The 12,848-nt window shown below is 41.8% G+C and overlaps 1 protein-coding gene across 1 annotated transcript; it reads left to right on the top strand.

Annotated features, from left to right (window-relative positions):
* Window positions 1-812: 812 nt before the first annotated feature.
* mmp21 (matrix metallopeptidase 21) lies at window positions 813-12,606 on the top strand (the record flags this gene model as incomplete). The annotated part of the gene is made up of 9 exons (XM_084078326.1): window positions 813-965; window positions 3,367-3,634; window positions 4,194-4,642; window positions 5,407-5,704; window positions 6,295-6,434; window positions 7,635-7,776; window positions 8,930-9,187; window positions 10,948-11,123; window positions 12,222-12,606. The coding sequence occupies 9 exons, from the start codon at window positions 813-815 to the stop codon at window positions 12,525-12,527; spliced, it is 2,190 nt and encodes a 729-aa protein (XP_083934452.1). The 3' UTR covers window positions 12,528-12,606.
* Window positions 12,607-12,848: the final 242 nt, after the last annotated feature.

Below are 12,848 nucleotides of genomic sequence, written 5' to 3'. Positions count from 1 at the left end.
CAAACGGGTGTCGGCAGGGGTCACATCACCGTCCCGAACCGCTTTGATTGTCCACATGAAAGTGAGGTCTGCTGTAAAACCGTCACGGACGCACTCGCAGCCAGTGGAGCGTTTTATAACACATACATACAATTCAAGTCAATGTAAACCAGAAACCTGCATGCAGTAAAAGACAAGACTCTTGACTGTGTATCACACAGTGGTGGAAAGTGACTAAGTACATAAGTACTGTACTTGAGTACAATTTCGCTTGTGTTTCTCAGAGGCAAATATTGTACTCTTTACTCCACTACAATGATTTGAAAACTTTAGTCACTAGTTACTTTGTAGATTATTACAAAACACACATTAACCACTTCAGCCCTATATGCATTTCGGCCATTTGAAAATAGCCGATCTACAAGCTCACAATGCGTCGCGATGCGACGCATTGTGAGCTTGTAGATCTGCTATTTTCAAAAGATTTTTATACATATGAAAACTTGAAATGGGACATTCTACATTGTGAGTACTTTCTACTTTTGGTACTTTAAGTACATTTTGATGCCAATACTTTAGTACTTTTACATTTTGAATTCCAGATCGATACTTCTACTTAAGTAAAGGATATGAGTACTTTTTTCCACCACTGGTATCGCACCAGGGTGCAGAAAGTGGGCTCACCTACCTACCTCCCTCCACACCTTTTATTAGAGGGGTGTGGCGATACTCTGGCTCTCTATAAAAGCAACGTTGCTCCTTCTGACTTTCCATTCCTTCTTGTATTGTACATACTGTTAGTCTAAAGGGACCGGACCCGACCGACAGGCACGATGCTGACTACTATCCAGCTGATAAACTTCTTCTTTTTGACGAGCATTAGCTTGGCTGATGCAGAGAGACTCTTCCACAGTCGGGATCATTCCGACGTGCAGGTTCCTGCCTCCCACCGAGCAGAGCTGATCGCAGACAAGTACGCAGCAGAGGTAAACCAATCGTCTCCATTTACAATTTAATTGTCTTCTAAATCCGTCTAAAACGTTTTTCTGAAAAGCGTATGTTTCTATATCGGTGGTTCTCAGACTTTTTCATGTCAAGGACCCCCAAAATGATATGTATTTGGGCCGCCGACCCCCATCTCAAAATATGTTGGTCCAGGAACCCCCCAGAAGCAAAGATTTGAGTTAATGTTTGCTATTCAAAGATTTGCACACGTTTTCAAGATTTTTCAAAAATAGCCAAAGTGTAAAATAATGCTTTTTAGCTCAAAGCTAAAAATGACACAGATGCTTCTCCCGGTCTTAAAGGGTTAAGTCTTTTGATAAACCCATTCAATCCGGGAACGCATCTCTGTCACTTTAGATTTCTTTGGCTATTCAAAAATAGCAAATTTGCAAACTCATAGTGCAGCACTGAGTGCCACGCTATGAGCTTGTTTTTTTTTTTAAATCATGCAAATTTGTGCAAATATTTGAATATATATATATTTTTTATGCAAACATTTGTAACTCAAATATTTTGCTTCTGGGGGATTCTACAAATGTCTTCTAAATCCGAACAGTTTTGCTGTTGAGCTTGTTTTGCTGTCAAGCTCATAGCGCGGCATGAGTGCCGCGCTATGAGCTTGTAGATCTTGTATATCTGCTATTTTTTGAATAGCCAAAGTATAAAGTAATGGATAAAGTGGTTACACAGATGCGTTCCCGGTTTGAATGGGTTAAACACATTTGCATTTCTGCCTGAGGTCCCTAATCATGTACCACGGATGACCAAGTGGCTGCATTAGTAAAAAAAAAAAGAATCACCTGATCTAGCGTTGCACTCTCGCCTGTATCCTTGTGGCTCCCATGGCCACATCTGAGCTTGAGAAAAGATAGTACTGATATCCATCTGACCTGGAGATTAATTTTGGGGTTGAAACGTTGTACTGTTAAAATCATCTTGGGAAGAAAAAACTGTGAATATACTGTAGGTCAGTGGTTCTCAAACTTTTTTCATGTCAAGGACCCCCAAATTGACACTTATTAGCCTGCGGACCCCCATTCGAAAAAGATATGCCAGGGACCCCCATAAGAGAAGATTTTTATGGCTCTAGCAGTGATTCTCAACCATTTTAATTTCAAGGACCCCCCAGTGTAACATGCGTTAGGCTACGGAGCCCATTTAATGGCATCTCTATCTCTGGGACCCCAATTCATATTGTAAAATCAATGTTAATTTAACTCTGAGAGCGTACAAATGGAACCAAATGGACCCGTTAGGGTCCATTTGGTTCCATTTGTACGCTCTCAGAGTTACAGACCCATAAGGGTCCATTTGGTTCCTATCCATCATTTAGCTGGGGACCCCCTAGAACCCCCTCAAGTACCCCTGGGGGTCCCCGTACCCCACTTTGAGAACCAATGCTGTAGGTAACCTTTTCTCATTTTGTTACCTTTATTGTTATATTAGTGTAAGATGTAATATTTCGGATATGCATGCATTCCCTTGGACCACATCTGAGCTGCAGACGTGTAATTATAGTGGAAAAACCTCACTATATAGCTTTGTGTCATTAAAGGTAGGGTAAGTGATAATATTTGGTTAAAATGAAACGTTTTTTGTTAAAATGTTAAAGCACTATTCTGATAGTAATCATTGCTATAGAGTGTTTGTTCAGTAACAGGGGTCTCCCTGTCTCTTCAGCTCTTTAATAAACAGAAAATACATTTTCAGGTAGGTGACAACATTATCAGCCAATCAGGAGAGTACCTGTTTATCAGCTTAATTTTTTATAGTGTTCCAGTTCCAATTTTGATCAGCTCATTTATTTTAACTTGTTTAATCTGTCTGAGTTCTCTATCCTGATTGGATAAAATTGGTATCCCGACCTGAAAATGCATTTTCTGTTTAATAAAGAGCTGGAGAGACATGGAGACTCCTGTTACTGAACAAACACTCTATAGTAATGAGTACTATTAGAATAAAGAGCTATCTAACACTTACCTAGCCTGGGATCCAGCCTGATTCGCTACGTTCGGCGGACCTTTTTCTCTCTCTTCGCTTCTCAGTCTGGAATGCCTCCTATCTCCAAGGGAGGCGGGACATGACAAACGTTTCGAGTCGTGCCGTGGCTTCTGATTGGTCTGTGGTGCGGGGCGGGACAAAAAAAACAGTGTGATCGTTGTGATTCGTCATTCGTTTGAACAACATCCAATCAGCAACGACGTTGCCTAACGTAACATATGTAGTTCCAGTGTAGTTCTGCAAAACGAGTCAATGGGGTGCATTCCAGACTGAGAAGCGAAGAGAGAAAAAAAAGTCTGCCGAACGTAGCGAAGCAGGCTGGATACCAGGCTAACACTTACCCTACCTTTAACCTTAATCTAAACTGTATCCCGTTTTTAGTTATTTCTTTCTAGATACGGTTTCATCAAGGCGGTGGACTGGGAGGAGATCCAGTTTCACGAATCCGACACGTCCTTCGGCGACGATGACTTCATGGGTGACAATAACTTCCACGTGGAGATCCTGGAGGAGGCCTCTGTTTCTCATTCCAGAGGCGGCGAGGACGAGGACGATGGCGGAGACGAGACCGCCGGCAGTTCAACACAAACCCAAGAGTTTATATGGGCGCTCGAGGAGTTCCAGAGCGTGTCGGGTCTGCCCGTCACAGGTCAGTGGTGTAAAGTAACTAAGTACATTTACCCAAGTGCAGTACTTAAGTGAGAATTTGAGGATGTTTTTTTACTTTACTGGAGTATTTCCAATTTTCAGTACTCTTACTTCTACTCCACTACATCTCAGAGGAAAATATTGTACTTTTATCACTACAATTATAAGAAAACTTTAGTTACTTTGTAGATTTTGATTATTATTACAAAACATACAGTAACGGTACTTTTTTACTTCAGCCCAATATACATTTTGGCCATTTGAAAATAACAGATCTACAAGCCCACATTGTGGGCTTGTAGATCAAAAGATCTTTATACATTTGAAAAGCTGTTAAGCCCAAAAAAAAAGAAAAAGAAAATTGGTCATTCTGCACAATGAGTACTTAATACTTTTGGTACTTTAAGCGCATTTTGATACCAATACTTTTATACTTTTACTCAGGTACATTTTTAATTCGGGGACTTTCACTTTGTAACAGTGCATTTCTACATTGCAGTAATTGATACTTTTACTTAAGTAAACAATGTGAGTACTTTCTTTCCACCACTGTCACACAGGTGTACTGGACGATGCCACCAAAGCTGCCATGAATAAACCCAGGTGCGGGGTCCCCGACAAAGAGAGCGAACTGAGCTCCCACGTGGCGCTCCACACCGAACTCGAGAACATCACCATATCAAGCAATAACGCCTCAGATAACGAAACCACTCTCGGTGACGGTGACACTTTTAACGAGACTGTCAGTAACAACAACACTGAGAACGATACAGTCGGAGACACTTCTTTCGGCATTGCAAAGAACTCGTCCGAGTACGACGGCGCGTTCAATTTTAATGACACCGACGCCGGCACGCTCCCCGGCGGCTTTCCCAACAACACCGGCGAGAACAACAACACCGAGGACTTCTACGCGTTTGACCTGGATTTGAATTCTACTTCTGTAAACACGACCGACGGCAGCAACGACACTCGCTTGGGAAACGAGGGCGCCGTGGACAAGAGCCAGGTAGGGCTGTCACGATTACAAATTTACTTCAAATAATTGCGATAATAACGATTTAATTGTGTGTTTGACCATTGAACATATTATTAAGCCTTTTAGGTTTCGTAATAAAAAATTGCACAGAGCAGATATGACACATTTGATTGTTTGATTGTTCATTTATTTCGAACACTGTTAAAAGACAAAAAGAAATACATAAAATAAACATAATACACTTAAAAATAAGAAATATAAAAATATGAAAACAAATACATGTACTCTGGGTTGTTCGAAAAGGGCATAGGAATAGGGCATAGTCCTATGCCTTATTGCTTATTCAAATAATATTTAGAAATACAATTTCTAAGAATCTATGTAAAATACTATGAAAACAGGAGAACAGAAACAAAAACCGAACAAACAACAACAAAAACAGCTTCTGGTGTTCATCTTCAGAGCTTAATACAATATCCATTCAATATTCCAATATGCTTGTCATTGTGGTGGCTTTTATAAAATGTTTTAAACTTGAGTATTGTACTGCAATTCTTCAGATCTTCACCACTGGTGTTTCATAATTCAACCCCCTAACTAATTCAACACATAACTGAAATACACAAATAACTTAATAACATATTGAATCATTATACATACAATATACATGTAAACAAAAAGCAGAAATGTCTGATCTACAAGCTTGTAGATCTGTACGCTTGTAGCTATTTGTCTGCTATTTCTGCTTTTTTTAATATTTGAAAATGTGTGAACATTTTTCAACATGGAAACAGGGCAACGACGTAGCGGAACGGAAGAAACGCCTCCTGGCCACGCTGCTCTCCAGGAGCAGGCAGAAGAGAGATCTGGGGGGAGGAACATCATCACACGAGGGGTACATGGCCTTCTCCAAGACGCTGCTGAGGTGGAGGCTGATCGGCGAAGGCTACAGCAGCCACCTGACCATCAACGACCAGAGGTACATCTTCAGGGTGGCCTTCCGCATGTGGAGCGAGGTGTCGCCGCTGGAGTTCGTGGAGGACACGCACTCGCCTCTGGAGGAGGTCGACATCAGGCTGGGATTCGGCACAGGTCAGTGGTGGAAAAAGTATTCTTTCTTTACTTTAAGTAAAAGTATCAATGCTGCAATGTAGAAATACTTTGTTGCAAGTAAAAGTCTGGTAATTGACATTTACTTCAGTAAAAGTATGAAAGTATTGGCATCAAAATATACCTAAAGTACCAAAAGTAAAAGTGCTCATTATGCAGAATGTCCAATTTCACAAGTTTTAAAATGTATTACAATCTTTCGAAAATAGCAGATCTACAAGCTCGCAATGCGTCGCATCGCGACGCATTGCGAGCTTGTAGATCTGCTATTTTAAAATGGCCGAAATGTATATACTGTAGGGCTGAAGTGAGTACTGTATGTTTTGTAATAATAATCAAAATCTACAAAGTAGCTAGTAACTAAAGTTTTCAAATAAGTGTAGTGCAGTAAAAGTAGTGTGTGTGTGTGTGTGTGTGCGTGCGTGCGTTCGTGCGTGCGTGCGTGTGTGTGAGACATTAAACACCTGTGTAGCATCATGACACAGTGATGCACGTAGATGTTATTTATACCTGAACCAGACCAAAGATACAACTCATGTTTTCCTCATGGTTGTATTATAACACACACACAGGGAGACACCTGGGATGCAACCAGAGGTTCGACGGCACCGGCCGAGAGTTCGCCCACGCCTGGTTCCTGGGGGACATACACTTTGACGACGACGAGCATTTCACCGCGCCCAACGCCGGCAGCGGGATCAGCCTTCTCAAAGTGAGCGCAGTTTCAAAGGATTAACACGGAGACGCACTGTAGAAACCATGAAGCCTGATTAGCCCATTGATACTGTACCTGGAACGCATCTGTGTCACTTTAGATGTCTTTGGGCTATTCAAAAATAGCAGATCTACAAGCTCATAGCGCGGCACCGAGTGCCGCGCTATGAGCTTGTAGATCTGCTATTTTTGAAAAATCGCGAAAATTTTTTTTTAATATTTTTTTCCGAAAAACTATTAGGATTTAGATTTTTTTTTTAGAAGCGGCCTCAGGTCTCAATGGGTTGATACCATTTAGACCGGACACTTTTAGCGTGCAACACGGGCGCGTAGCTACATGTAAGTAAGTAAGTAAGTAAGTCCTATGTTCGTCCTTCGCGTGCGAAGATGACCATTGACTTCACGATGTCTTGTGGGTGCGAAGATGGCCGATGAGGCCGATCCTCGCACGAAATGTCCGGTTGCAACGAGGGCTTGTGATGGCTGAGTGGGAGGAACTGGCTCTGGTTTTGCCAATCCAACCCTTATTGCTCACTGCCAAGTAGTGTTGATTTTCACAGCAAATTTTGATTCAGTTTCAATCAGTCATAGTCTTTTGGATCAAATTCCATTTTAGTTTCAGTCATATTTTAGTCATCTGAAATGTTTTACTGTTAGTCTAGTTTTAGTCGATTAAATATCATAAGATTATAGTCGACTAAATCTACGGTTGATTTATTCGAGTTTGGCGTTGCCTTGATGGCGTCGTAAATGGTTGATTTTACACTTGGTTGCACGCTGAAAATCGCGCTGCGACGCGTTGTGAGCTTGTAGATCTGCTATTTTCAGAGCGCAACACCCAAGCGCAACCAAACATAAAATGACTTGGCTTTTAGTTCTACAGGATCTCTTCTCCACTCGCCACCTCACAATTTAGTCTAGTTTTTATTTGTTGAAGAAATTGTCAATATATTTAATATATTATTATTTATATTTATACAAAAGGTGGTCGACAAACATTTTTCGTCAAAGTTTTAGTCGACGAAATCAACACCGGCGCCAAGCAAGGAGGCATTGGGTACCATTTTGTGTAGTCTTTTGTTTGACTCCCAACCACAAGGCTAGCGAGCTAGTAAATGGCAACCAAGTATATAAACCAACGCTTAAATGTTCAGTCGTTCACAGTGAAAGCACGTTTTCTTCTTCTCCCATCCACTAGGTGGCGGTGCACGAGATCGGCCACGTCCTGGGTCTTCCACACATCTACAGGCCTGGCTCCATAATGCAGCCCAGCTATCTGCCCCAGGAGGCCGGCTTCGAGATGGACTGGGAGGACCGCAAGTCCATACAACACCTCTATGGTATGGGAATGTTTCACCATGTTACATCACTGCTTGTCGTTGTGTGGTCCCGGGGACCCCCAGGGGTCCTTGAGGGGGTTCCAGCCAGGTGGCCCCCAGCTAAGTTATTGATAGATAGGAACCAAATGGATCCTTGCAGGTCTGTAACTCTGACAGTGTACAAATGGAACCAAATTGGACCATTGGACCCATTTTGGTTCCATTTGTACACTGTCAGAGTTAAATTAACAGTGTAGATTGGGGTTCCGAGATTAAAAAAAGAAGAAGTATCAAACTGGGGTCTGTGACCTAATGTATTCAAACTGGGGGTGATGTTGACATTGATGTGATGAGAGTCCATAAAGCACTTCTATGACATGGACGTTTTACCATATACATGTGCATAGTATACACTTTAATTTCAATGTTCATCCACACACGGATATCGTGCGTGCTAATTTAATATCCGAGAGTGTGAACATTGACCTGCAGATAAACTTCAAAACTTCAAACAACTTCGTTAATCCCCACGTGGGGCAATTAGTTCCGAGTCAACTTGTGAACAGATACACACAACAACAACATTACAAACAATTACTCCCCAGGAGCTAAATATGGAATATAAACGATTCTCAAGTAACAAGGTATAAACGCATGAATAAAATAATTAAAATAAATAATAAAGAAAATAAATCACACCATTTGAAAGTCATGTTATTGCCAAGGGGGTGAACGAATGGATGGACACACGCACGCACGCACGCACGCACGCACGCACGCAACGCACACACACACACACACGCAAGTACTGTTCTTAAGTACACTTTTTAGGTATTTGTACTTTACTGGAGTATCTGCAATTTCCAATACTTTTACTTCTACTCCACTACATCTCAGAGGCAAATTTTGTGCTTTTAATCCACTACAAGTATTTGAAAACTTTAGTTACTAGTTACTTTGTAGATTTTGATTATTATTACAAAACATGTAAGATCTGCTATTTTTGAAAAGCCAAAGTATAAAAGTTTTAAATTATTGTGATGCTACATAAACACATTTTGCTGGGGACCCCCTGGTATCCCCCCTAAGGACCCCTGGGGGTCCCCGGACCCCACTTATGAGAACCAACGCTTTACAACCACTGCTGTTTCTTTTTTTTTTCTCCACCAACCAGGGGGCTGTAAAGGCCGGTTCAACGCCGTGTTCGACTGGATCAGGAAGGAGAGGACGCCCTATGGGGAAGTGGTGATCCGCTTCAACACGTACTTCATGAGGGACGGCTGGTACTGGCTGTACGAGAACCGGAACAACCGCACGCGCTACGGCGACCCCGTGGCCCTGCAGGCCGGCTGGCGCGGCATCCCCGCCGGCGGCGTGGACGCGCACGTCCACGTGTGGTCCCGCAACAAGGACGCCGTTTACTTCTTCAAAGGTACATCGTATTATATAGCCTATTAAAACCCATTAACCCATTAAAGGGTTAGTTCAGATTTTTTGAGTATTTTCTGTAGGAAATACTTACCATTAATGTAGTGGTTGCAAAGGTATTAATTGATTGCCCGAGTCCCGTGGTCAGAGTTATGGTCCGTTTCTGATAAATATGAATGTAGTTCCGGTAGATTAGTAGATTTGGTGGGGGCCGCTCATTAAAAACAAATAAATTAAAAAAAATAGCGTAATTTGTATTGTTGACCTATTTCTACCATATAGAGCAAGTTTCGTTCAATTTCGACCCCTCTGTCACAGGGTACTATTTTTTGTGTCATATATTTTGTGCGTGAGTAGGCTGCCACGGCGCAGTGATTCTGGACACAAACATTAGTACCATGTGACAGAGGGGTCGAAATTGAACGAAACTTGCTCTATATGGTAGAAATGGGCCAACAATACAAATTACGTTAGTTTTTTAAATGTATTCATTTTTAATGAGCGGCCCCCACCAAATCGACTAATCTACCGGAACTACTTCATATTTATCAGAAACGGACCATAACTCTGACCACGGGACTCGGGCAATCAATTAATACCTTTGCAACCACTACATTAATGGTAAGTATTTCCTACAGAAAATACTCAAAAAATCTGAACTAAAGACCGGTAACAAATCTGTGTCAGTTTTACTTGGCTATTCAATTATAGCAGATCTACAAGCTCATAGCTACGAGCTTGTAGATCTGCTATTTTTGAAAAATCGTGAAATTCTTTGCAAATATTTGAATATATATATTTTTAAGTGAACATTTGTAACTCAAATCTTTGCTTCTGGGGGTCCCTGGAACAAACTATTTTGAGATGGGGGTCCGTGGGCCAAATACATCATTTTGGGGGTCCTTGACATGGAAAGGTTGGAGCACCACTGATATAGCAACATACCGAAGCAAAGATTTGAGCTACAAATGTTACTTTCAAAATAGTTTAAAAAAATATCAGATCTAGAAGCTCGTAGCGTGGCACTCGTGAGCTTGTATATCTGCTATTTTTGAATAGCCAAAGAAATCTAAAAATTACACAGATACGTTTCCGGTCGTAATGGATTAAAGTGTCAGTACACTTCTTTTTTTATATATAAAATAAAAATGCATTAATTAATTCTAAGACTTTTCAAAAGATTTGGACACAAAGAAAGTCTAAAATGTTTCACAAATGTTAATGTTTTTTTTTAACTCATTTAATGCCATGCTCATTTTTGAATTTTGGCTCTGAGTGCCACCATTCAAATTCATTGTAAAAAAAAAAGTGCTTAGGAAGCGAGATACAGCCTTTTTAAGTTATAGGTTAAACAAGGAGTGGATGGAGCAGCAAATCTTCAAATCATCATATCTTGGGTTCTGAACATGTTTTTTCCATGTTTTTTTTCATGACGTCTTTGACGCCTTTTGGCGCTCAGGGCGTAAGGCCACATGACTTCTTTGACGTCTTTTGGCACTCAATGAGTTAAGATAGCAGATCGGCTATTTTCACTATTTTGTAAAAATGGGCTTACGTGATTAATTCATTATCTTTTGTACGTTTGGGGTCCAGAGGATGCACCAAATGTCTCTTTTGGGTCTGCAACCGAAAGGGTTTGAGGAACCCCTGCATTATGTTCAGAAATATATTTTCGTCAGAGAGATATTGGGGTTTTAATTATGACATACATGTATGATATAATAAATATACTCTTGATTTTGTGTGTGCTCTCTGTATGGGCAGGCACTCGGTACTGGAGATACGACAATGAAAATGACCAGGCCTTCACGCAGGACCCTGAGGGACACCACCGCTACCCCAGGCGCATCTCGGACGACTTCCCGGGGGTCCCCAGTCCCATCGACACGGCCCTCTATGACAGGAGGGACTCGCGCTTATACTTCTTCAAAAACGCTCATGTAAGGGACTGCAATTTAATCCTGGAGCCTACTTTAACACAATAAGAATAACAGGAGAATATAGAGCACCGAAGTCTGACGTAATTTACACATCCTAGGTTTGTCTACCTGGTTCGCGGTTTTCCACCCCCATTCTGCATCCCCATAGACGTATTTAATATCGCGTCAAATAAGAACTGTGTTCCAAAAATAAACAAATGACCCCGGCGGTTTGACTCTTATGGATGTGAAGCCTCAACTGACGGTGAGAAAACGATAATGTTACTTCCGCCGAATTAGTTACATTTTCGCCAGAAACAGATCATTTCAAATATGAGTGACTGACTATCATAAACGATACAGAACCTCCTCCCTGACAATATCGCCGAGACAGTTTGTTTATTTTTGGACCACAATTCTTATATGAGACGATTCTAAGATGACCCAATGTTATTCTCCGTAGAGAAATTACTTTACGAACCAGGGGATGAACGAGTGACGTCAGGACTTCTGTACTCTATAACAGGAGAAAATAGGGAGAAATGACTCTACTTTACTTACTTACACCCAGTGGTGGAAAAAGTACTCACGTCAAATCAGTATTTCCAATTGTCTGTACTTTAACTTCTACTCCACTACATCTCAGAGGCAAATATTATACTTTTACTCCACTACAATCATTTGAAAACTTTAGCTACGAGCTACTTTGTAGATTTTGGTTATTATTACAAAACGCACTTCAGCCCTATATACATTTAGAGTCTAGACCATTTGAAAATAGCCGATCTACAAGCTCGCATTGTGAGCTTGTAGATCGGCTATTTTCAAAAGATTTGTATACTGTACATTTGAAAACTTTGTGAAATGGAACATTCTGCATAATGAGCACTTTCTACTTTTGGTACTTTACGTACATTTTGTACCAATACTTTTGTACTTTTACTCAAGTACATTTTGAATTCCGGACTTTTACTTGTAGCAGAGTATTTCTACATTGATACTTTTACTCAAGTAAAACATTTTAATACTTTTTTCCACCACTGGAGAATTGCATTCACCTGTTGCACCACATATATATAATAACCTATCGAATAAATTATCCGTTGTGTATTAAAACAGGTGTACGCGTTCGACCTGAAAGCCAACCGGCTGGCAAGGGGCTTCCCCAGGAAGATCCGGGACGTCTACCCGCCCGTGGTGAGCGGGGACCACCCGTACGGCAACCTGGACGCCGCCTACTTCTCCTACACGCACAACGCCATCTTCCTGATCAAGGGCACGCGCTTCTGGCAGGTGGTGGGCAGCCGAGACCGCTGGCGCCAGCCCCGCCTCCCGCGCAACGGCCTGCTGCCGCACAAGGTGGTGGACGAGCACTGGTTCGACATCTGTAACGTTCACGACACCGCGCTCAGAGTGGCCCGCTAGAGGAGGACGATGATGATGCTACTGAGCTTTTGGACATGGGGTGGAGTGGTGGAAAAAGTACTGACATTTTTTTTTTCTCCCCACGATTTTGTAACCCTTATTTTTCACCCGGTGCCAATTTTTTTAAGTGATCCTGGGCACTACCCCTCACCGGCCTAGGGAGGCCAGGGCCGAGCTCATGCCTCCTTCAGTGCATGAGAGCCAACTGACCTTCTTGTCACCTGACAGGAGGGAGTTTCCCTGGTTGGACGTAGCGCGTGGAAGGAACACGTTATTCCAACCAGTTCCCTTCCCCTCCATCAGGCGCCCCGGCTGTCATGG

The sequence above is a fragment of the Gymnoscopelus microlampas genome (assembly GCF_963454915.1).
Source record: "Gymnoscopelus microlampas genome assembly, chromosome: 14".
NCBI lineage: Eukaryota > Metazoa > Chordata > Actinopteri > Myctophiformes > Myctophidae > Gymnoscopelus > Gymnoscopelus microlampas.
This window is presented reverse-complemented; position numbering and strand designations above follow the sequence as displayed.